This window comes from Protopterus annectens, chromosome 4.part0, assembly GCF_019279795.1.
Source record: "Protopterus annectens isolate FY-2018-M chromosome 4.part0, PAN1.0, whole genome shotgun sequence".
Taxonomy (NCBI): Eukaryota; Metazoa; Chordata; order Ceratodontiformes; family Protopteridae; genus Protopterus; species Protopterus annectens.
In genome coordinates this window covers 518,137,223-518,164,596 of record NC_056733.1, presented here as the reverse complement: position 1 = coordinate 518,164,596, position 27,374 = coordinate 518,137,223, and the positions used below count along the sequence as shown (strand labels likewise).

At 40.3% G+C, this 27,374-nt stretch overlaps 1 protein-coding gene across 1 annotated transcript in view; it reads right to left on the bottom strand.

Annotated features, from left to right (window-relative positions):
- Positions 1–27,374, bottom strand: part of CFAP73 (cilia and flagella associated protein 73) — a 551,824-nt gene that overhangs the window by 497,654 nt on the left and 26,796 nt on the right. The window contains exon 2 of the mRNA XM_044068437.1: positions 11,713–11,818. Within this exon, the coding sequence (XP_043924372.1) occupies positions 11,713–11,818 (106 nt within the window). The remainder of the gene's footprint in view (positions 1–11,712; positions 11,819–27,374) is intronic.

The following is a 27,374-nucleotide window of genomic DNA, read 5'->3' as shown; positions in this document are numbered from 1 at the left end:
TTGTGCACATGTCCCACACACATGTTCTTTGACTTGTGGAAGTGTACTTGAGGTCTCTGGGGCATGTTGTGTGGACAGATTGTTATCTTCTGATGCAGCATTCCTGACCTCATTTGGTGAGACCTGGCTATGGAACTGAGGTTGTGCTTGCACCTACAGTGACAGCATGATACAGGTGTTCTGTGGAGTTAGTGGCATCTGTCCATACAGGACATGTGTATAAGGCATGATATTCCCTTTGTGGGTTACATTTGCAGACTCTACAGTTGTTGCAGGCATCCAGTGGGGAACATAGCAATAGGGCCACTGTAAGCATTTATTTGCCTACTGCGGGGATGGAACAGGGTGCCATGTCCTTTTACTTGCTGGATAACACACACTCAGTCAGGAGATGTAACACATCACAGTACTTTCTGATGTCAGTGGCACTGCTGTGGTCAACAAGCATGTAGTCCACTACAATCACACAGTGGTTACTATCAGTGAGGCAATATGCAGGGAACTACCAATATAGCCTAGCAAGGGGTGTTTGTGTATAAGACATGTGTGGAGAATGCTCTCTGAGTAATAGAAGAGTTGCCTATATTGTTCAGCAATCCATAATGTCACATGTAGGGCTATAGATTGTCTACACCAGCCTCTCTGGTGATTGACATCTGTTGTCCTTGTAAGGTGGACACTGTGACATGTACTAGGTCCTCAACATAATAATTTAGCAAAACCCGCCCCACAATGGATCCTGTTATTACACAATCACAGCAACCTCCACACAGGATACTGATGACAGACACACACACACACACACACACACACACACACACACACACACACACACACACACACATACACACACACACACAGTTTCACAGTTGCCATGTCTAAGATTAGAACTCCTACCTAACTAGTATGTTACACTATAGCATTATGCAGTTATCACAAGTGCCACAGAGCTTATGGGGCTGAGACTTGGCCAGAGGGTTATTTCAAGATGACTGACATCTGCATGAATACTAACATGGGCAATGGGAAGTGCAGTGTGTGTGTGTGTGTGTGTGTGTGAACAGGCCATAAACCATTCCTCTGAAAACACACACACAGCACTCAGTCACACACAACTTTACATTTGACAGGACTGGGTATACAAATGCTAGATGAATACTGATTTGTACTATCATGTTACACAGTTATCACAAGCACCACAGACACTATAGGGCTGAGGGCTAACAAAAGCAATGTCTACAGTGATTGACATTGGCACATCATGTGATATTGGCCAATTGGATGTGTGGTGGGTGGGAAAGGCCTCACGATGGAAATCTCTCTGTCATTGTCTGTCTCTCTCTTCCCCACATCTCTGTGTGTGTATGTTTGACATATTATAGTGTGTTGGCCTTGGATATGTGTGCGTATTCCTATCCAATGTGTGTGCAAAGCAAGAATGGTATTCAGTGTGGTGTGTGTGCACAGTCATCTGTGACTGACAGATATGTATAGTCCACTGTTGCTGTCAGACATGGGCTTCATTTCTCCAAGTAGACATGGGCTTCATTTCTCTAAGTGTAGGAGCATGCCCAGTATGACCTTCTGTAATGAGTGTGTGAATCCATTCCAGGCAGGTTGTATTCCAGTCCAGGATTTGGTGTTCTACACCTACAGCTAGTGACCTGTTTCTGCAGGATATCTGTAGATAGGGTGAAAATATGGAGTCACAATGGGTGAAAGATAGTAGGATACTGTAACTACTGTGTCTGTGCTACTTGTGTTACATGGCTGGTGTTAGCAGAGATATTCAGACATATGTACTGTTTTACACTGTATTGTATTATGTCATCAACTACTGACAGATATACTTATTTGCTCACAGTTATTTCCTGGGAAATACAATATGAACGAAGCTGTGTCCAGTATTGTGGTCTGCAGCCTACATATTCATGCACACTCATGGCATTCTGAAAGGGTAGCTGCAGACACTTACTGGCGGGTCTTTGTAAATGGTCCAGCACCTTGGTACTGTCGTGGCTGAGGATCCCCTGCTTGTACATATATTGACGTAACAGAATGGCCATATCCTGCTGTGACCATACCTCTCAGCTGTACAGATTCACCCAGGTTACCCAGAGGCAGGGGTCATATATCTGGTCAGTTCCCCTTCACATGGTGGTTTATGAGTAGGTTTGTAGCCACCCATTACTGGGTTTGCAGACAGGGGTAGTATAGGCACACATCTGAGTTTCAGACTTCACACACTCCATGACATCCATGCTTTTACACCCCCCACTCTGTTATTCTATCCTCTTCTTAACATTATGCGAGTGATATCTGAGAAGTATCCTTACAGTTGTCTCTTCTTCAAAGCAGTATTTAGGGGTTGGTCCACAGTTCATGCAGTAGGACATGGTGGGCATGCTACTGGGGTTTGTCAACCTGGCCTTGCATTTGTGTTCTGTGGACTGTGTTATGTTGTTAGTTGGGACCTCATGAGATAACATAGGTTCATAGGTTCATAGGTTTATACTAGGCTATCTGCCCTAAGGCATTTATAAGCCTAGCCCAAATTTTTGTGGCTTACGCCACCCCTTATATGAAAAAATACTGTGCCCATTAGTTTGTTGTGCCTCTGTCCAGCAGTGACACAGAGATGATTCCCGGGGTAAACCTACGATCTCCCATCCACAGGTCAAGATTTCTCTTGAACAGAGTCAGCGAGGTGCTCTGCCTCACATGGACCGGGATTTTATTCCACAGCATAGGAAGTCTCTGAGTGATAAATCTATCCCTCCAGCACGTCCTATTTATATCCGTGCTAAGGTTTAAGTCGCTTGCTCTAGTGGTTTTGGTGGATTTGGATTTTTTGAGGTGGAGCATGTCCATTAATTCCGGGTTGGACATGGCCTTGTATGTCAGGCACATGTCACCTCTGAGCAGACGGTATGCGACTGAATAGAGCTGGAGTTTCTTCAATCTGGCAGCATATGACAGATTTTGGAGTCCCTTTATCCTTTTGGTGAGGAACTTTTGGGGTCTCTCCAATTGCTGCAGATGTCGGGTGAGATACATCCCGAATGGGGCATTGTACTCGATCATTGATCTGATAAGTGAAGAGTACACGGGAACAATGACCTCACTAGATCTGGATGTGAATCCTTCATGATCAGGTGGGCAATGTAGAAGGTCTTTCTAACCACTTTAGCAACGTGAGTGTCAAAAGAAAGGCCACTGTCAACCTGGGTCCCCAGGTTCCTGATAACCTCTTCTGTGCTTAGTGGATTGCCACCTATATGGTAGCTTGGGGTTACCTTGTTTTTTCCGAAGGGTATGACTATACATTTTTTGGCGTTTAACTTCAGGCCATGGCTCTGGCACCAGCTATCTGTTTCCATGAGTCCCTTCTGAAGGATATCCGTGTCCGATGCACTTTCCACTATGGCACCCAGTTTGCAGTCGTCTGCAAACTTTGTCAGCCAAAGTCCTCCCATGTTGGCCTGTACTTCTGAGAAGTAGATGCCGAACAATAGGGGGCCAAGGACCGAGCCCTGTGGGACGCCACTTGTGATCGGCTTGGAGTCTGACATAACGCCAGCAACTCTAACCCTGTGGGTTCTGTCCTTAAGCCAGTTTGCAACCCATCTTGTGACATATGGGTTTACATTTAAGCTGGTAAGTTTTCTACAATACCGAGTGGGGTATTGTGTTGAAAGCCTTTGCAAGGTCAAGGTAGGCTGTATGGACTGCCTTTCCCTCATCAATGGCCTTGGTGACTGTTTCGAAGAAGTCGACCAAGTTCAAAAGGCATGATCTTCCCTTGACAAAGCCAAACTGGGTCGGTTCCAATGTCTGCAAGTCCCCTATATCTTTGTTTATGAGCTCCATTATGATCCTCTCCATAGCTTTGCAGACTAGACTTGTTAAGCTTATGGGGCGGTAATTACCAGGGTCCGTAGAGGCACCGCCTTTGTGGAGTGGGACCACAGTTGCCATACGCCACTTCTTGGGCACGTATCCTGTGGTAAGGCTGAGATTAAACAGCTGCCTTATGTGGGGGTTTAATTCCTCATTTAGCTCGTGTAGCACACAGCCGGGGACACCATCCGGTCCCATTGATGCTGTGTTTTTAGCTTTAGAGAGAGCAGCTTTCACCTGCGCATTTGAGATGTCTGGGAGGCTACACTCCGCTGGGTTAGTTATCTCTCCTTTAGGGGGGGAGAGGGGGGTGAAGTTTGCACTGAACCTGTCTGCCAGTACATACATTGGCAGTACAGATGAGGCACAGGCCAGGGCATTCTGTCACTCCTACATTCCCAGGCTGCGAGCCACTGGATTTCCCTGGGGTGACAGGGTAAGTGTGCGAGGTGTTAATGGCAACAGTTCCTGTCCATGGTCTGGATGCTGGCAGGGTGCTGCTTACAGCTAGGGACACACCTGCATGGGAGACCTCTTCAGCATGCTGCGTTGTGTGGGTAATCCCATACAAAAGTGGGGGTCATACTGTACTCATTCTCAACAGCAGGGATATGACCTGTGATAAACCTGTGGCTGATGGTGGGGTGAGCAGAGTGCATGTGTGATATGGAAGCTTCTTGCAGGTGACTCACAGATATACTTGAGATATTCCCCTTATGCTGCCTTGTGTGGGGACATAGGCAGTCTCTCATTACTGTATAACTGTGCCTTTTGTGGTCTGGCAGCGATTGGCCAGACTACATTTGTATTCCATACTACACACACAACTAATGTGCTGCTAACCTGTATGTACAATTCCAAAGGTGTGTGCAGTTGACAGTTACACTTTATGTACCCTGTCTAGGGTATTTCCACCTGTGTATTGTGTGTATGTCTGGGCCCACATTCATGGCATGTCCATCTTTCAGATGGTGACAGATATTGACATCTGGACAGTGAGTATGGATGACTGCTGAATTGGGTATTGCTGAGATGCATTGTGGTTGGCACTGCACTTGTCAGAAAATGACCTTGTCATCAACAGTACTGGCCATAGACCACCAAGACACAACCCACCATGCCTACATACTGACCACTTCCACACAATATAGAAAACACAACAACCTAACACACAGACCCCTGCATATTGTACACATGCATCAATCTATCCTGTAAATTGGGCCAGCTCAGGTAATCTGTACTCCACTGTTATTAAACCCACACATACATGTTACTGCATTTCTACATAGGATTGGGGGGGGGGCACACCTGACAACTGTAAACATTTGCAATGACTGTACTAGTATTTCAGGTACTCTGTTGGCTTCCATTTCATTTTGTATTCTGACCTATCATGCAGACTAGAGGCACATCAGTAGAGTACAGATCTTAAGTTTTATTGATCTACATTTAAGTTTCAGACTTCTTACCCTTCAGAACTAACATACAACTGCCAGACCTGTTGTAGTCTGTCTGTGTAGGTCTGGAGGGGGGCTGTTCACCATTGCCATCAATTGGAGGCCTTAGCACATCCTTTCTTTATGGTCATCTACACCTGTCCTGCTGGCTGAGGCTGGTGTTAGGTATGTGAGCCTCACTGACATGCATGTTTGTGTCCTATGGATACACATTTGGGCCACCACATGTAAAGCAGTGGGATTTTGTCACCTTGTCTACCTTGTTACTTTGTTGACACCAGTATTTGTTATGGATTTCATGCTGCCCATATAGGTGTCCACTATCTGCTGCTATCCCATTCAGCCACCTGATTCCCTTGCATGCTCACATCCATACCATAGATACAACTAGCAGAACATACTGCTCCATTCAGCAATTGATAGGAAGAGTGACTTACCTTGTGGCTGTGCCTGTATTGAGGATGGTGCTGGAGGGCTGACTATGTCAGATGCATATAGTACACTCCCTGTACAAGATAAAGCACAGGTAGTGTCATGTTTGGCATCTCTTTTACTGTATGTGTGAGTCAAAGAGACGTGTCATTCCCTGGGTCCCTACCGTGTCAGTGTATGTGCTATGGTTTGCCTCTTTGGCAAAGCCTGGGCATACTGGGCATGCCTCCTTCTGCCTACATAGGCAGGCTCAGGTTGTTTTTCCTCTGAGTCCCTCTGTGTCTGTGATGGCCTTGGCAATGGTGGGGGGCTATGTGGCCTGCCCCGTAATGTTCCTGCTGCAGCTGTTTCTGCAGGATCATATTGTGTAGCATGGCATATACAATGAAAATTTATGTACACATAGCTGGAGAGTTCTGCAAGGCTCCACTGGATATGTCCAGGCACCGGAACCGTGACTTGAGCATCCCAAACACATGCTATATTATGATTGTGGTTTGTGTGTGTGCCTCATTATGGAGTTCTTGTTCGGGTGTGTGTGCATTTCTGATGGGTGTCATCAGCCACGGCTCAAGTGCATAACCAGCTGCCCCCACTAGTTGGCCATATGGGATGTCCTCCACTGGCAAATTTCTGGTACAGCTGTGTCATATGCTATTTGTGGGAGTCGTGATAACTTCCAGGGCTGCCAGCACACCCATTCACGATAATGCCCTGGGCATCGCACATGACCTAACAGTTGATGGAGGGGAAGCCCTTGTGGTTTATGTAGACCCTACCGCTCTCACCGGGTCATGCTTTGATGTGTATGTGCATGCAGTCTATAGCACCCACTACCTCAGGGTATTCTGCTATTAGGAGGAAGACATTCATATTGCTGGTCAATGCCTCATGGGTGTTGAGGAAATATCTGTGCTCATGGGCATGTGCTGACATGGCATCCAGGAACTGGTGGAGTACCCTGGATGCTGATGCCTGTGAGATCCCCATGATATCCCCAGCTGGCCTTTGGAAGGTACCTGTGGCTAGTATTCTTAACCCTACACATACCTTGGTACCCACTGGGATGGGTTCCCCTTTGTTGTTTCTGTGTGTGAGGCGTAGCCGGCACAGCTCAACAATTTGCTGTAAAATGTCCCTGTCCACCCTATAGTGCTCCACTATCTTCAGCTCATGTAGCCCCTGGTAGGTTACCCTGGGTCTGTACACTCTTCTCCCCCTCCTCCTCACTGTGGGTTGGTCGTCAGCATTCACATCCTCACCACCCTCAATATCTTACACATATTGATGTATGAGAGCAACAGCAGCAACTAACATTTTGTTAGTTTTGTCAGGTAAAATTTCCCTGTCTGTGTACACTGGTGGTGTAGAGTTTGTGGGAAAAAAAAGAGTGAAAGGTGTTTGCATAGTTTATAGTAGTGTTCTGGGCTGGGCTGCTGCCTGTGTAATTGGCTGATTTTGATACATTTCACCTGCCAGCTATGCTAGTTCTCCTTGATTGCTTTCCTACTGCTGTTTTCCCTTCCCATTGCTTTCCCATTTAAGCCCTGAGGCGTGCTGCGCATACCCAGTGCTCAGATGTGAACAGAGCTATTGCCTGCTTTTTTTTTTTGTTTGTTTAAAACCTGGTGCGTGGCAAGCACACCCATTTAGGCAATGCAAACACTGCTAGGCAGCCTCAGACACACACCCCTTCCTTAGTTGTGTTTAGCTAAGGGCAAACGCTGGCCACAGAGCTCCAATAAGCTTACAACATGCATGATGCTCCCCCTTATGAGGTCATCTACACTTATACTATGGTGTTGCTGCACCTACACAGTTGGGTGCAAGCTAACACTGAGAGGAAATCTGTGATTCAGTATCAATCCCCTCATTTGCATAAAACAGAATGCTAATTCATAGTTGCCGCACTCACACTGAGCCTCCCCCCTTAGCAACCACTATTCCCTGGTATTGTTGTCTTATGCATGCCATTGACTATTATGGCAAAATGCTGATTTGGGTTTAAAAGCTTATTTCCAACTTTTTTTCTTATTTTCAGGCTGATCCCTTTTGTGCACCGCTGCCCTATGCTTAAACATCCAAAATCGGCCAAAAAAAAAGTTATTTCTTTTATAATTTTGCAATGATTTCTCATGCCAATGGTCATATATTTGGCCATTGGCATGCCTACTACATTGAATACATGCTTTCTTTGGAGCTGTCATGCCTCCATTTTGTAATTTGCAGAAATGTATTTGATTAGTAACTGAATACATTTCTGCAGGTTACACTATTCCTGCAAACTGCCTGCTTCCAGGATCGCTAATTTACCTCATTTGCATGGTTTTCACCAGCAAATGGGGTAATTAGCATACCGCAGTGGTGTCCATGCAGGAATAGTGTAGGAGCGCTCGTGCACGTCCTGGGAGCTCGTTCCTGGATCGCTCGTCGGCCATATTGCGTGCAGCAGCTCTTGCACTATTCCTGCACACCGTGCAGAGCTTGCTGAATCCTGGGGATAGTCTTTCATGATGTACATCCTAATACAATCCCTTATCTCCTACAAGTTTCTGGCAGAGCAAAAAAAAAAACACAGAACTGGCAAGAAAATAAAACAGAAAGAGAAAGTGTTGAAAGAACAAACTGGTGTAATATTTTAAAAAATCATAATTGCTATTACAATAAAACTGTCTTTTAGACACTATGACAAAGGGAAATGCTGCCAGAACAACAGCTATCTGGAATTTTGTAAATAATTATATGTGATTTGTGAATATCAACATGATTTATATATGATGCTTGTGTTACAAATGTATCAGAACTGTATGTCATGTGTATATCAAACTGCTGGTACAGAAGTGCATGTTGAAAAAGGTATTTTATAAAGTGCTTGTACTTAAAATGTAACCACAGTGTGCCCTACTAGAATAGAACAGAAATGTACATGCACTATTGTAGCTGTTTAAATGTATACATTTTAACAGTGGAAACTGGAATACAGTAGGTTAACTTCAGAAAAATAACTGAAATTAAATTACTTTATGGCTACGTCAAAAAAGATGGTATCTTTCAGTTTCAATGCAGCAAGGAGATACATTTATTTATTTAACATTTGTTTACTGGGGAAATCAGATTGGGCAAAATTGTCCATTTTCAGCAGAGGCCTGGGGAGAAAAGCTCCACATAACAGTCAGCATTTTAAACAATAGTGAAATAATCAGGGAAATCATAGCAATAAATCACATAACATATTACAGTTCAAGTTGGTAATAAGGCTAAGAGGATCACATAGTAACACATATTTTGACAGTTACACTTAGTATCAAGAAATCATTCAGTGGAGTAGTGTCTCAGAGATACAACAGCTTAATATACAATGGAGAAGTGTCTCAGATATACCTGTTTGGTATTGTAAATTATGCTTAATGTTGTTATACTTATGATCACATGGGATCAGTAAGCAATTAAAGATGTATTTAAAACGGAGAGTAGGGAGAGCGAGGGTGAGCATGGAAGTAAGTAAGGTATTCAGCAAACACAGATATATAGTGAAAGTGCAGAATAGGAAGAGACAAGGTGAGATCGGGAGAAAGGGAGCTTTCTGTATTATCTCTAAGGTGAAATAATTACTAGTCTTGAAATGTGAAGGAATGTAATTGTTTTATGACTTCTAGCATCTGCCAAAGATCTGAGGTCTATGTATTTTCACAGGTAGTTGTTAAATACTGCCAATGTTACAGAAGTGGGAGTTTCACCTGGGATAGAGTCAGATGACAAGAAATGATGTAATTCTGCAAGCTATCCCAGGAGTAATATTTGAGATATTAATTTAAAATGTCTCTTAGAAAGACAGAGTATTCTGTATTCTGTCTTGGACCTGGCAATAACATGAACCATTCACCACACATCCATCTTGCTCTGTAATTATGTTTCTGGGTTATAGTAACTCTCTCTTAGATATAGTCAGGAATATAGTCAAGCTCAATTTAGATATTTTTATTTATTTATTTGAGACTGTCCTGCAATGTTGTTTTAAATATTTCCTGTGATTTTGAACTCTGATGTCACAGTGAATATATATTATTTTCTTGTTCTTTTATTATTTATTATTAAATATATTTAAATATTTCATTGTGGCTGATCTGTGTAGAGATATTTAAGTTTTGAGAGTACTTGGATATTTATTTGGTGACACTGTGTGGGGCCACTCCTAATAGCCTTGCTCTTGGTCAAACTACCATTTGTATTAATGTTAATATTACACAGTAAGATTGGACACCCTTTGTTAAGCGGCTTCAAGTAGCTGATAAGGAGTTGGCTGGTGGCAGTGATAACTACCTTACATTCTGGGAAAAAGGGGGCATAGCTAGTAAACCTGTGCCAGCCTTTCCCAGGTGTGTGTGTGTGTGTGTGTGTGTGTGTGTGTGTGTGTGTGTGTGGAAATAAAACCTCAAAGAGTGTGTGTGTCAGCTACTTGGGGAGGGACATGAAGCACTGGTTGGACAGAGAGGGTTTTGGAGGTCTTGGCTTGGCTACTCAGCTGAGATCTCAACTCTATAGCTGTGCCAGTGGAGTCTTATTGGTAATCTAGAGAAAGAGGGAGAAACCAGCCCTGGACTGACTGTGGTCTCTGTGTGCTTTTAAGGAAAATTGCACTTGATGCAGAGAGCTGCATCTGAAAATACTGTGTGTGTACTTGTCATCCTCCCCGTGTACGTCCCCCACTGTTCCCAGTAGTGAGGATTGAGACTCCTTAATTACTGGTTCAGTGGTGTGTCATCACAGACACAAAGTAAAATAATGCAGAATAAAAACAACAAACCACTTGGATAATGTTAGTCAAAGATCACTTATAAAGGACACAAAAGTAATAAAACTGAATAACAACACTTTATCAAACATAAACATACCAAACACCAAAAATTCAACTAAACCCACTCAACGTTACTCAGACCTCATGGTAAACAGTTCCAGCAAGATAACTTACATTTTCATCACATGCATGCACAATTCTTTTACATGAAAATGCAAAATGTGCACCTTAACGTGCTAACGTCACTGGTGCGACTTGTAGTAAGTAGAAACGATTGGATAGTAGGTTTTTATGTATGACATTTTTGTGCTGTTTCTTTTTCCCCTATATATGCTGTATTTCAGCAGGTGTGGTGAATGTTGGTTATTGGAAAAGAGCAGCAAAATTATATGATTCATGCCAGAATTCCCCCTACAGTGGTGAATAGCCACTATTTTGGAGCCCATGTGGTGCTGGGATTTCTCTGGTGGAGACTGGAGGAGCCAACATCTGTGGTTAAGGATGGGACAGGAGGGCTCCTGCTGGCACTGGTTTAAGCAAAAGTAATGCAAAAGTAACACACACTTATGTTACTAGTTACTAAAAAAAGTAATATATTACTTTGTTACTATTTTGAAAAAGTAACATATTATATTACTAGTTACTAGAAATTGTAATATACTACAGTAATGCTTTACTTTTGCAATGCCTTACTCCCATCACTGCTGAGGTCAGTTAAGGACTACTCCACAAACCTGGGCTAACATACCTCTTAGCTGTCCCTGATTTTACAGAACATTCCTGATTTTGTCTCACAGTTTTGCGCATTCCCTTGTAAAGTATTTGATTTTCTGGTAAATCACTTAGGATTACAGTCAATTATTAATGCCAGACAATGAGTTTCATATCTCTTATGGTTAAGAAAATGCATGCTGATGCAAAACTTATTGTTATATTATCTTTTTAAGTGAGTACTAATTAAAATAATTCCTGATTTTAGGTCTTTAACCTCCCGTTATTTTTGGCTTTGTCCAGAAATGTTAAGCAAGGAAGTGGAGAGGTATGAGGACTCCTCATTAATGAATGGACATACCACTCAGGATGTATCATTATGTCTAGCTTCTGTCATTGTGGACATCACTATCTTACCTCCTTCTGTGCCGACAGAGCTTGTTCCACTTCAGCCATCTCTCTCCTCTTTTCCAACAAACGGGTGGCAGGGGTCAAGTGATCATCTTCCCTCTCTGGCATCTTCCTGGATGAAGAAGACCAAATTAGTTACACAAATAGTTACTGAATGAAAAAGGAATTACAGACAACAGAGTTAAGGATAAAAATAGGACCATTTTATTATGAGCTATACAGGATGTGCAGTTATGGTTCCATATGAGGAGTGATTATGGTCATTTGGTACCAAGTCAGAAAATGCTGCTACGCCATAATAAGCTGCTACAAACACTGACTCTACTGATGACAGCATTGCTGCAGAATGAATGAGTCAGCTCTGACTGTCTCATCCCACTTCTTGCAGTGCAAATGGGAACTCTGCTTGAGAATCAATGTACTACTCAATTGCAAATACATTTTTTAAACAATATGCAATGAATCTGGCATGGTTTCATAATGTGCCTTGAAGCACTGTCAGCTCCTTATATAGCAAATATTGTACGGCAGCAACCATTCAGCTTAGACACACACACTCATTGCAATAATAATCTATAGCTTTGGGGCCTTAATAGTGGGACATTCCACCCATGTAGGTGCAAGTCATACCTCTGCTACAGTCCTAATAGACTTGTTTAAACAAGTACCATCACCATGAGTGATATAGTCATAGCATGCTACTAAAATGGAATCAGCACCATCCTCTGACAAGTAGACAAATGCTAATGCAATTTTTCAAGGAGGATTTGTTAATGTACTTGAAAGAGCTGGGAGAAGTTCAGTGCTGTGAATAATAAATCTGTGCAATACAAAGCTATCCTGCTTGGGGAAAAAAACTGTCTTTTCACCAAGGAACAGGGGCCTTCAGAGGTAGTTATATCAAGTAAAGGGAGTGTGAGGCATGAACCCTGTTGATCCATGAGGGGTGACGGCTTTGTCCCCCACAAAAATGTGTAACAATTCTGTGTGAGTGCCATTTTGCACTGTTTGAACTTCTTTCCTCCACACTCGTGCTCTACATCCAAAAAAATCATGCCGTGAGATTATTTACAAAGTTGTATTTTGATAGCAAGCCCAGGCAAAATGTCTTCCCCTTCCTTGATTTGAACAGAAAGTATGAGTTAAAACTAAGTTATACTTTTCAATGTCTCCTCTCCCCAAATATGGCATATCATCTAAGATCTTGGTTACGGCTCTAATGGAGACTATTGTCCTAGTAACCTCTAAGGGAATATCCTTGTAGTTCCTGCAGTTATTCCTACTGCTGTAAAATTGATTTGTGTACAAGGAAACTTCATGACTCTCATATTGGCTTACCTCTAATATGAGCCTCCTTCTTAGCTGTTATACTCTACAAACAATATAAATGCCCTAGTACATTTGTCATCTGAAATGCTAGAATTTGCTTATACTGTAAGTTATAATAAATTCAGCAATTAATGATTTCTATTAATAATTTAGGAATATCTTTTATGAAGAACCTGAAGAATTTATACAGAGTGCGTAACACAATGCAGAACAAAATCCTGAATTTGTTAGTTAGAGAGGAACTCCTGTATTACTATACATGTAAGCCAAAACTGAAGTACAAAGTTAAAGTGAGCCGCTATCTTACAGGAGCATTTCTTGGTAGGCCTCCTATGTAAATGGATTTTGACTGCTAAGGCCAGTGTTGTAAACCAATACTAATAAACCAATAAACTCTGGTAATGCAATGAACAGCCCCTCTAAACAAAAACTAATCTGAGTATTAATTGTTACTTCTGCAGCACTGAAACTTTGGAGGATGAAGAACAAGTGTGATGCCTTCAGTTCCACAGATCTGACAGGAATTTCACTTGACTGGTCTGCTAAGTTATAACTCTGTCACAGTACAAAGGAACCAGTCTGCGTATGTTCCCATGGTGTGCATGTCAGGTGTGGGTATAAAATAAATGTAAACTCATTATGCAGTTCTTCAGCATGGGGCAGCTCTAAGTCAGGAAGTCACATGAGGAATTATGGGGTGGAGAAGAGAGTAAGGAGGATATGGATTCCAGAACAGATGGCAAAGACTATGGTGCAGCCCCCAGAACCCTGCACCCCCCCCAAAAAAAAAACAAAGAAAGAAACAAGTATTTGGCATCAAAGCAAAAATAATTTCTGACCTGCTCAAACTGAACTTCACAAAATACAATTATTCTATGCTCTTGAAAAGTCCTGATACAATAATTTCTACAGTTGGACTTCTTTATGAGTAGCAGATTCTATACTCTTTTAAAAGTGCACCAACGCCATTCCTTGTTAATTCTATATTTGTATTCTACAGTCTGATATTACAGCTGCCACATTACAACAAGATTCTCAAAGGCAGAACTTTATCCATGCATAAATGTCCATGTCTGACAAAGGAATGGTATATTTAACTACATGGGGGGGGGGGGGTGACATAATATTTTATGTGCTGCATATAATGGAATAAACTAGACAGTTTAAAAGAACAATGTCTACAATAAATGTAACAAATGGTAACAAATACTGTTTGGCACCTTGGATACATTTCTTATACTGTTTTGGATATCATATATGGAAATACACAAGCTCATTCAGAAACCTTTTTAAATCTTTACATTTCATTTCTCATACTCTCCTTTCCCACAGACCATGGGGCTCCTTCCATGGTCTAATACTTATTAGTGCATTTCTGCCAGACATATGTAAGGAAATAGAAAACAGGACTATCCTTTTTGCTGATGACAAAAATATGAGTGAAGCAGTAGGTGGGAGTCTGGCAAAGGATTTGGAAAGGATGAACAAGTAAGCAGGTCGATGGCATTTGAGGTTCAATACAAACAAATGTAAAGGACTACACTTATGATACAACACTAGTGTGATGCATTAGCACATAGTCTGATGGTAAAACATCAGGAAACATATCTGCAGATGTTGATCACACCTGAATTGGACCACTAGAATGAGTGAGAGGGCAGTGACAACACCAAACGCACTGCTGAGTGTATCCTCGGGGGATAGATTCCAAAAGCAATAAAGGTAATGCTTCCACTCTACCAGGCATTTGGAAAGATAACACCATTAGTACTCTATGCAATTCTGGGTGCCATATATGGAAAAGGGCATCAGGATATTTGAAAGAATCCAGGGGAAAGTTACTAGAAAGATCCATTAGATGGAACAGAAGGAATATGACTAGATGTTAGAAGAGCTAGAGTCTCACTCATTGACCAGAAGAGATAGGTGAGACATGATACTGGTACATAAGATCACAACAGGGAGATGTGAAGTGTTCATCCTGAACAGCATGAACAAAGCAGAAAAAAGCAGGGGCACAGGCAGCAAACTGTAGGAAATCTCTAGATTTCTGGAAGTTATTTTTTTCACAGAAATGGCTGTGGACCCATGTAATGGGCTACCAGAATGGGTCATGGAGTGGAAATCCACAGAGGCATTCATGCAGAATGGGGTAGGTGGAAAAAAAGGTAAGGGGAAGGGATGGAGGGGTAGATTGTTACATGCACTTAAAAAGGCAGACTAGATATGATTAATAGTTAGCTATTAGTAATGTAATATAGTGCTCACCTTATTTTTCAAACAGGTAGCTAGAATAACTCTGAAGGTGACAATATGTTCTCCTTCTACATGTTTCTACTGTGACTTTTATTACCAGTCATAACTAAGCATATTTAAAGAATATTCATATAGAAAAGAAAGTAAAAGCATACTATTTTACTTGTCTTTTTTTGAAATCCTCCTTACATTTTTGCAGTTTAACTATTTGCTGACATCCCAAAATATGCTGTTTAACTGGCTGCTCTAAACTGCTTATATGTATATATATATATATATATATATATATATATATATATATATATATGGGTCTAGGACACATGCTCGACTAGCATATGTCCGAATCACAAAACATCGAGCACACATACACGAAAGCGCTTAACATCGAAAAGTGCTTCCATGTATGTGTAGTTCAAAAAATAAATCTACGTTTCTGCAGGGGGGCTTTTCCCACCCCCCCTACTTTATTATTCTCACTCCAAGATCGCACTACAGTGGGGAAAAGAGAATTTTCCCCTAGCTGCACTGTAGTCCGATCTACGAAACAGGCACACATACACGAAAGCACTTGTCGATGTTAAGTGCTTTTGTGTATGTGTGTTCGATGTTTTGTGATTCGGACATATGCTAGTAGAGTATGTGTCTGGATCCCATATATATATATATATATATATATATATATATATATATATATATGTATGTGTATATACTACACTGACTAATGCTGCATTCATTTTGTATGGGTACAAGGGGCTTCAATGAATACTGCTGGCTTGTCACGACCAGAAACCTGGTGTAATGATGTCCTGTTAAAAGGACGCCAACCAAAGTGCATCGCTGAATGCCGGATAGCCTCTTAAGGTGGAATAACAATCCCCCTTCAAGTCTTATGCTTAAAAATCGGGTTTAGCAGCCATTTTTCTTTCCATTTGTAACTATAAGGGCTCCGCACAGCTTCTACATGGTTTTGGGGACCGTTTTGCCCTATATACTGTACTGTTTGACTGCTTGCTTTGTACTGTGTCATTTGCCCTTTGCTTAGGTTAATTACCGGCTTAGCAGCTGTAAGCTGCTTTTTGGAATGAGTGGGTCTCTCTTTTTGTTGTCGCCAGCTGCATTACTTTAGTCTGAGTATACAGGGCTCGACTGTTGCACTTTGCTGGCATAGTCTGCTCTCCAGATGTCCTATTAAAAGGACGCCAATGAACATATATCCTTGAAGGCCTTTATTTCTCTTTCAAGATGGATCAATGGTCCTACTAGAGCCTTTAGCTTAATTACTGGCTTAGCAGCTCTTTTTCATTTCCGTTTGTCTCTATAAGGGCACCACATGGCTTTTATATTGTTCTGAAAACTGTTTTGAAAACTGTTCAGCACAAGTTATTGCACTGCATGAACATATCGTAGTTTACTGTGTTAGTCTGTTGAGCACTATATATTGCACTGTTTAGAGATTTTATAGTATTACTTTATCATTTACCCCTTGCTTTCTGCTGCTTATATTTGGCTCTACTGCTGTATAACCCTGTCCTCTCAAATGGACTGGGGTCACTGATAGCATGCTGAACTGCTGAATGAATGTTTTGTTCTATTTAATGGAGCCTACATTGCCTAACTTGTATTGTTCATAGCATAATGTCTGCTGCTTTCCATTGCTAATCCCCTAAACCTAATCTTCCTCTACATACTTGCTCTAGCCTCATCTAACCATAGCCTCTCTCTACTACTGTGCTTTGTTACACTCTCCTTTCTTCTCTAAACATCACTTACCTTCTACCTTCCCCTCTACATCTGCAATACTAACTAACTCAGTGTTGTCTCCCTCTCCTCTACAGTAATCCATCCCGGGTGCTCCCTCCCTGCTTTAAACGCAAAAGGAATACCTCTGGTCATCGCCTGAAGACACCCTGAATTGGCCAGCTTGCCTGGTACTTAGAAAAATAATACAGAGAAGACCTCCCCCCAACAAGATTGTGTAAATGTATGTTGCTTAACACTAATTAAATGTAGACTTGTACTATCTATAGAGTTAATCTGCCCTCCTGTGTGTGCGTTCTAGCAGCCTACCGTAGACCGTTTGCCCTCTCCCCCTCCTGTTATCACTACCCTAGAATATATTTAAACCTAAGACTGGTCCAACTATCCCTGCTGTTTGCTATCTCCTGCTACCATTAGGTGGCAGCATCTACCAATATAAATCCTAGATATTCTTTATAATCCCAACAAGTTTTATTTTTTCACAAACAGTTGGTTATGAGTTAATATCCTTAGACTGTAAACATCTTCTCCCCCCTGCTAAACCACCCTCTGTAAAGGCAGCTTTTTTTCTGGCTGGAAATATTTAGCTCATACCTTCCAACTACAGCCTTTAAACTGCTCTTTGCTTATACTTTTTCTGCCATACTCACTTCTAGTGTTCTTTCCCGCTCCATTCACCCTACTGGCTCACTCCACTCCCCTACACTGCCCCCATTTCCTACCCGCTCCCAGTACTCCTTGCTTTATTCCCCACCCTCTCAGCCTAATTAGCCAATACCAGCTCCCCCCATTACTCCTCCAACCTATAGCCATCCTTTTTAAACTCTGTAATCTGTACTCCACCCAATAATTATAGTCCCCCTCCTCTTTCCTTAAATCTCTAGAATACCTCCATCACTATTTAAACCCTTTCTTCTTCATACCCTTCTCTATTTTCCTAACCACTCATGCCACTATCTCTCTGCTCCAACATGCTCTCCTCAAGTTATCAAACCCTCCAGTCCCCCAGCCTCCTCTTTCTGTTCCTACTTCCCTTATACTATGCTACCTCATATTCCACCTATGCTTGTCCAATACCACCTACAAAGACAACTACCATACAAACCAACCTTCCCCCTCACTCTTACTCCCATTTCCACTGTATCTCCTCTTCTCTCATTCAGCCCAACCCTCTGCACCTATTCCACCCTAAACTCTTCTCCTCTAAAGTCAAGATACTGTCACCTGCTCCAATCTACAATGTACCAAAATTCATGCCTGGCAGACCAATATGGCTAAAGGACGTCTCCTTCAACAACCTAGCCCAAGCTGGTGATATCCATCCTAACCCTGGTCCTACATAATTTATTAACAACACTCATCCCTTACCCTATTCCTCCTATCTCAACACCCTAAAGATTTTTACAATTAATGCACAAAGTCTAAACAACAAAGTACACCAATTTCCAGCTTGGTTAAGCCATAACCAACCAGATATCTTAGCCATCTCTGAAACCTGGCTCAAGCCCTTTATCTCCGACTCTGAGATTCTGCCCTCAGGATTTCATTGTCTCAGAAATGCCCTACTAAATAAAAAAGGTGGAGGCACTGCCCTAGTCTACTCCAACTTTCCTATCTTAATTCCCCTCCAAATTCCAATTCCTCAATTCCAGAATACTGAACTAACTGCTGGAATTCTAAAACTAAATAAACATAAAAATATCTGCATCATTGCTCTATATATCTCACCTGGTAACAATATCTCTACACTCGAACATATTCTCCTATGGGCCTCTACTGAAATTAACTATGAAACTTATATCCTTGGTGATGTGAATATTGAGTGGAATAAAATCAATTGCCCCTCTCCCTCCCTATCCATTAACCTCTATAACTTCACTCAAATATTCCTCTCCATCACTCAACCTAACAAAATAAACCCTCCCGGATCCACTATAGATTGGATCCTAGTCTCAGATCCAAATAAAATAACCAATTCTGGCACAATTCCTGATACCTTTAGCGACCTCCCAGCCTTTATGCATCGCTCAACTAGTTCCTCCCCATACCAGCATCAGTACATTCAAACTCGAAACCTCAGTAGCTTCAACCCAACTACTTTCTCAAATACTTTCAAACAAATGAACTGGCAAATTCTAAGCATCCTTACCCTTGACAAGGCTACAGAATACTTCAACTCTGTCTTCCTTGATACTTTAAACTCACTATCCCCACTAAGAAACAAAAGGATAAAAATTAAAACTGCTCCTTGGTTATCCAAAGAGACAAAATAGATTATGCACCACAGAGATAAACTATGGAAGCTTTACCAAAACAATAAACTGGACAATACCTTGGCTCCAATATAAACAGCTCCGCAACTGTGCAAAATGACAAATCACCAAAGACAAAAAAATCCTACTATATCAAACTTCAGTCCAATAACAATAAAAACCCCCCAAATTCTGGAACTCAGTAAATTTACTCCTCAATCCAGGCTCCAAGAATAATCCCTGTCCTAACCCAAGTAAATCTGATCTCAAACTAGGCTCTGAATTTAACTAATTTTTCATAGACACTATTACTACCCTCACCAAGACATTTCCCAATAATAACTCAACTGCTCTACACTCTCCCCCTTCTAACTCACCTCATCTGTTTGAACTCAAACTTATCTCCACTAACTTTATAAAAAAACTTTTGTCCAAACATAAACCTTGCTCTAATGCTCCAGACAATATTCTCTCTTCCTTCCTAAAATATGCTACTGATGGCATTGCACTACCAATCAGCATCATTATCAACCGATCCATAAAAGAATCATACGTCCCCAAACTCTGGCACTCAGCTTATATTCTTCCACTTCATAAAGGAGGCAAAAATGCCAGCATCTCAAACTTTCACCCCATTGCTTTGCTCTCACCAATCTCCAAAATCCTAGAAAAATGCATCCACCTCCAACTTATGCCTTTCCTGACCCAAAACAATCTTCTCACTCCTACCCAGCATGGCTTCCGTCCAGGCCATAGCACAATAACCGCTTTACTCTCTTTCCTAGAAACTTGCAGTCAAGCCTGAGATTCAGGCCACTTAGTTTCTACTGTTTTACTCAATCTGTCTAAAGCCTTTGATACTGTTTCCCACAAGCACCTTCTCTGTCATCTCTCAAACCTTAATCTCTCACATAATGCTTTATCCTGGTTTTCCAGCTATCTATCAGACAGATCACAGGCAGTCAAATGGAAGAACTCCATCTCTTCCTTCCTTCCTACCTACCCTAACTGGCATACCACAGGGATCCATCTTTGGGCCAATGCTTTTTTAACATCTTCATCAATAACTTTCACACTGCTATTCCTGATGCTAAAATCATTCAATATGCATACGATTCAACTATAGTCTGCTCTGCCTCAAACCACTCTGAATTGCTGACTAAAACTCAAACTGCCTTCTCAACAATTGAAAACTGGATGTGCCAAAACCACCTCTCTCAATGCAAATAAATCAAAGATTCTGCTATTCTCTCCCACAAAGACCCACTCCTACGATAAAAACAACTTCAACGTCTATAGTCAAACCAACTCACCTATAGAAGTAGTCCCCTCTGCCAAACTACTTGGCATTACTGTACATGAACACCTCAAGTTTGATATTCATATTCAACAAAATATTAAGAAAACCCACCAAAAGCTAGGTATGCTGTATAGGAATAATCGCTTTCTCTCCAACTTTACCAGGCAAACTCTGGCCTCGACTTATCTTCTTCCTTCTTTATTATACGGAGCCCCTCCCCTAACCAACCTATCCTCCTCTATCATCTCTAAACTAGAAAACTGCTATAACAAAATCTCTAAATTTGCCTCGAAATCTAAAAATACCACCCATCACTGCCTAACCGTACAATCCCTGAATTGGCTTGAACTCCCAAACTACCTAGACTATATCCAACTCACTACTGCAAATAGACTCATATTTCACCCAACAAAATGTCCCGCTCTAACTAACATCCTTCCCCCTTATACACCCAACACAGCTCTCAGATCTGAAAATCAGAACTTAATTACTATCCATAAACCTAAACATCCTGCTGGCCAATTTCTCCTATCTTTCTCACTAGGCAAAAATGGAATTCCCTTCCCTCCACACTAAGAACCATACCAAACTCAGAAAACTTCAAAACCCAACTATTCAAACACCTGTCCACTAAATGGAAATATACCTGCCTTCACCCAACCTAATCCAAGGGGGTTCTCGCTCTGGTTCCCAAGCTCTACAACTCTCATAGTTATCTTCCTATGAGTCTATCTAAGCTCTCAAAAATTCTATAGCTTCTCTCTAAGCTCTCACTTCCTACAGTTACCCTCATACAGCCCAACCTTGTAAATATTGTAAATAGCTTTCTACTGTTGATGTGTGTATGTAAAGCGTATTTACATTTTCTTAAAAGGTTTGTATGTAAACTGTTTCCACACCTAACCCATATCTGTTTTCCTCAAATGAAACTGTGTGATCCCTACCTTCAAGCTTAATGAATTTGTTAACTATGCATGATATTGAAGGCATTTATGAGTAACTATTCTACATAAGATCTTTAATATTAACTATCATTTGTATCTAAATTGTATAATGCATCTTGAAGCTTTTCTCCTGGGCCTCCACTGAAAATGGGTCAATTCGGCCCAGTGGACTTCCCCGGTAATCAAATTGCAAATAAATAAATAAATAAATAAATAAATAAATAATAAAATAAATGTGTATATATATATATATATATATATATATATATATATATATATATATATGTGTGTGTGTGTGTGTGTATATAAATATATATATATATATATATATATAATTTACATTGTTAATGAAAAAAGGATTAGAAAGGTTATACGACACATGCCAATTGGTCCAACTGCAATCCTTCATCCACACACCTAATAGAAGGCTGACAACAGATTCAGGAGTAAAGTGTATTTAGGGGGAAATAAAAAAAGACGTTTTTGATCCACAAACTGCACTGAAACAACAATTAGAACAGAAGCAGATCTAGAAAACAAGTACTTTAACTGGATGTTCTATGAAAGTGCCAGTATGTATGTGAGAGAGATGTATGAACAGTGCAGCAGGAAGTTGTCTCCCTCAGACATACAGAGTAGAAAAGAAGTGCCTTTATACAATGACATTTAAAAAGGTAAAACACTTCTTTTTAAAATAATGCTATTGTTTAATACCATCACCATTAGCCCCTTTTTCCCATTATTCTATGAGGGGTTACGGTGACGCACCAACTGTCACCATCTTTCTCATTTCAATGGAACTGTTCTACTTTCTTCAGTAATCATGCTTGACTGTCACAGGTCTTCTCTCACACAGTCTAGCCATCCCTTTGCTGGGTGCCCTTGTTTCTTCTTGCCTTATTCCTGTCTGTCCCAAATCTTCTTCATTAGATTGCCATCTGCTTTTCTGCACATGTGCCCAAACCACCATAATCTGTTCTCTTTGACTTTCACTGTAATTGGATCAATGTGGATTTCTGGGCTGATGTCCTCATTTCTTCATCTATCCCACAGTGTGCATCCTACCACCCATCTCAGCCATTATATATATGCATGTGCATGTGTGTGTTATATATAACAATGCAGTATATAAATGAAATGTGATGGCGCAGAAGTCTGCATACTTGGGATGATGATGGGAAATTTGGGCATTGACTTAAGCAAAGGTATGACACGAGTATTTGGAGGATATGCAGGCTTATGGTGTGATGGAGAAGAGCAGTCACAGTGGTTGTAATTGAAAAGCTTATAATTGGAAAAAGTGCAAACAGGGAAGGGTAAAAGAATATTAAGCTGGTATGGGCCAGAGTGCAGATCTAACCTGTGCCTCTCTTTTGCATTCTTATCTGAGGATAGGAGTTGGCATAGATACCTTTGTACATCTTCAAGATGCCAAGCCTGGCAAAACTGGCTTTAAAAAGGAGAACCTGTCAAATGTTTGACCACTCTTTCAGCAAGTGATGATGCCATAAGTACATTTATTGAAAGCCACTTTTACTCCCAGTGTAGTATACCTTTTACGCCAAATAATCTGAGACAATGGAGAACATACTGTATATATATATATATATATATATATATATATATATATGTGTGTGTGTATATATATATATATATATATATATATGTGTGTGTATATATATATATATATATATATATATATATATATGTATATGTATATATATATATATATATATATATATATATATATGTGTGTGTGTATATATATATATATATATATATATATATATATATATATATGTATATATATAAATTATTTTGATGGATTGACACAATTCCTTGGATCATAGAATAGTGTTAAGGGAAGAGGATGGAACAGAGAAAAGAAAGATGAAGGATGTTATAATTCCACTGTACTCAACCTTCATTAGACAACTAAAAGAGTACAATGCCCCCTTTTGCATGTACTTCACCAGATGCATGCAGCAGCTGGAGAGACCACAGAGGTTTCTCACAAGGAAAATTCAAGGCCTCCAAACCATGTCTTACGTGGACAGACTGAAAGCCCTGTCACTGCACTCTACATCTTAGAGGCTGCTCACAGGTGACGTGCCTAGCCTACAGGGCAGTCTCCAACCCTGTCTTAGTGGAAATGCTGCACATCCACATATCATGGATTGTTGGAAAGGATGTGCTGCAGCACACAATGGATGTAAAATGTATTATGAAGGGTTTAAAAAAGTTATGTGGAATACAGAGGAGACTGTGCAAGCCAATAAAACATGTTGCCTTCTGCAGAAAATTCAATGGAAGGAGCAAAAATGGCATTGTTGTAGACTACCAAGTTAAAAGTATGGCAGTTATCAGGATTATTAGTCCAAAGGTTTGGTAAGATAAAAAAAAAAGACTGTGAAGTGTGAAGGGGACAGGAAAAAAAGAGTGGCAATAATTTTGATAAGAACTGGATGTCAAGAAAAAAATGAGAATTGAACAGATAATGTAGATGATTAGAGAGTTAGATTTGGAGGGATGACTATTGTATATAGAATGGGGAATCTCTATAGGCCATAATGAATAGGCTTTTTTTTTTTTTTTTTTAATAAACCTTCTGCCAATATTTTTTTAGAAGAGGAGGATTTTACTAGAAAAAGACTGGGGAGTAGTGGGGAAATATTTTTCAATGTTTACAAAAAAACCTGGGATGACAAGAAGTTTGGTAAACTGGGCTATAAGTATAGAGATGGGAAGCAGCTACAGGGATGCATGGAGGATAAGTAAAATTGTATTTGGCAAAATAGACAGGGGGTAAACAGCAGTATACTTTGATGTGAGAAGGGCAGAGGCAGAATAGCACTTTAGATACATTTTGGTATAGCAAGAAAATGGACAGTTAGTGGAAAGGTGAAGATCGGGGAAGGTATATGTTGGATGATGAAAATGTAGTCATGGAAGCTGGAGTGAAGGATTTGAATGAGAGAAAAATTGGGGTAGTTTTAGACTGAATGGAGCTGGGAAGAGAAGGAAGGTAGAAGATAGTTTAGAGAAATGGAGACAGCAATAGTAGTGAAGATGAGCAGTGTGGAGAGGTGATGTGATGTATGTGGTGGTATGAAGACAATTTGGCAAAGGGGCAAAAAGAATAAAGAATCTGGAGAGCAGTTTGAGGCAAGTGCAAAAAAAAAGTCGGTCGAACAATTGATATTTAGAAATTAATAGGGGTAAGGAGATGACTTTACAGTATGAAATAAGTAGTAAAGAATAAAGTACAATACCAGAGGTAAATGGTGATGGGACAGGATTAGAAAAAACAGCAAGAAATTACAAAATGTTGGTGCAGAAGTTAAATGAAAGGAGTAATGGTTGTACAATAGTGAAGATGAGGGGCTTAGAAGGTAGGCTTGGGCACAGTATGATGTACTCATTGGGTATGCAGAGGTAGGCTTGGGCACAGTATGAGGTACTCATTGGGTATGCAGAGGTAGGCTTGAGCACAGTATGATGTACTCATTGGGTATACAGAGGTAGGCTTGGGCACAGTATGATATACTCATTGGGTATGCAGAGGTAGGCTTGGGTACAGTATGATGTACTCATTGGGTATGCAGAGGTAGGCTTGGGTACAGTATGATGTACTCATTGGGTATGCAGAGGTAGGCTTGGGCACATAATGATGTACTCAATGGGTATGAAGAGGTAGGCTTGGGCACAGTATGATGTACTCATTGGGTATGCAGAGGTAGGATTGGGCACAGTATGATGTACTCATTGGGTATGCAGAGGTAGGCTTGGGCACAGTATGATGTACTCACTGGGTATGCAGAGGTAGGCTTGGGTACAGTATGATGTACTTATTGGGTATGCAGAGGTAGGCTTGGGTACAGTATGATGTACTTATTGGGTATGCGGATGACAATGATATCCTGCTTGCTTGATAACAAACATTTGTGATGATTGGTATATGAATCACTAAGCCTAACAGTACTGCAAGATCTTCATCATTATCATTATCCAATGGACAAGAGGTATTATTTGTCATAGCCTGCCAACCCAGACAACAAAATGTATCTTCCCCATATAATTTGCCATCTCCTGATTTGAAAATGTCTGTATTCTTGCTGTTTTTAGCAAGAACTGGTAATTTATTCTAGGTGTCATGACCACTGTCACAGAATCAATTAATGGTCCCTTGATACCTATTAACATTTGAGAAGTCTGTGATATCAATGCAAATGAGATGCCTTTAGTCCTGTACATTCAAATAGGAACCTATTGTGACAAGCCTTTTTGTATACCAGTATAAGATCTTCACTAAGTCCCCTGTATGTAAAGTTACGCAGGTTTCATACTTTTAAACTTTTAGTAATCCAAGTGGAACACCTGAAGATAACCAAAACCTGTTGTTGTTGTTGTGTCTTTCGGCTTTTCCCGGTTAGGGGTCGCCACAGCGGAACTCCGGTCTGCTAATGATTGGCAGTTGTTTTTACGTACCGAGTTGCCAGCTCTGCCGCACGACCTTCAACGAAGGTACGCCCATTCACGCATGTCTCCACACAGAAGACGCTCTAGCTGAGAATCGAACCGGACAGCGTCTTACTGTGAGGCGACAATGCTACCGCAGCACCACTACTGCAGTATTGAAGATAACCAAAACCAGTAATTCCAAAAAACTTCAGTTGTTTTCCAAGGTCAATAAAGGCCACCTCTTATATTTATCGAACACTTTAATTTGTAAAACACACACTAAAAACAAAAAGTACACAGCTTCAATGGACTTAGCGCTTTCATTTCCTACCACGGAAACATCATCAGAGTCAACATTTTACTACCCCCCTTAACATTTAAATAGACCCGTCACCTACATCATTAATCACTAATTACTTAATTAATTAAGACTTCATTTTTTAAAAAACCCTTAAAAAACTATACTTGATGTATGACTTTATAACATTCTTTACATAAACACCCTACATGATATAAAATACAAATACATAATACTAATATATATATATATATATATATATATATATATATATATATATATATATATATATAAATATGTATATATAGTCATTATATATGTTTTACACACATATATATAAAATGCAACATAAATACATAAAACTAAAAAGTGTTCAAACCATTATTTAAAAGTCCTTAATTTAATATTAGTCTGATGTTACTTTAATATAACTTAATATCTATTTTCTCTAATTTAAACTTTTAAATGTTTATTATCATACAGAACTTTTACAGTTGCTTTTAGTTATTCTAAACTATAATGTTTGATGTCTTAGATAAAGTTTTTATCTTGGGATACCAGACAACAGATCCATAGTCTAAACTAGATCTTATGATAATTATGAAAACTGGAAGCAGTTACTATGTGATCTTATGAACCTATTGATGCATTCTAGCATTTTCAACCACAACTTCATAAACTGAACATATGGTTAGCAAAGCTAAGATCTTCATCAACTAAAACCACAAGTCTTTAAATATAGTAACCTTAGTGACTATCTTATGTTCTAAGTTATTAATGTTGTCTATTTTTTAAATTATAAAGACTCATAATGTTGTTTTTAGGTGAATTAATATGTATTGAAGCTTGGTAACAGCTTCTGCACAACTGGTGACTTTTCATAATTTAATGTCATCCAGTGTATATGATGGAAAATGGAAAAAGCGACATTCAAATCTATTAAATACAAAATAAAAATATAAGTCCCGATACTGAGTTCTCAGGTACACCTTGAATTGAGTTAGAGAATAACACACTGAGTGATGACCTTCAAGTTTGACTGTCTAGAGTCTACTGGATAATCAGTTATG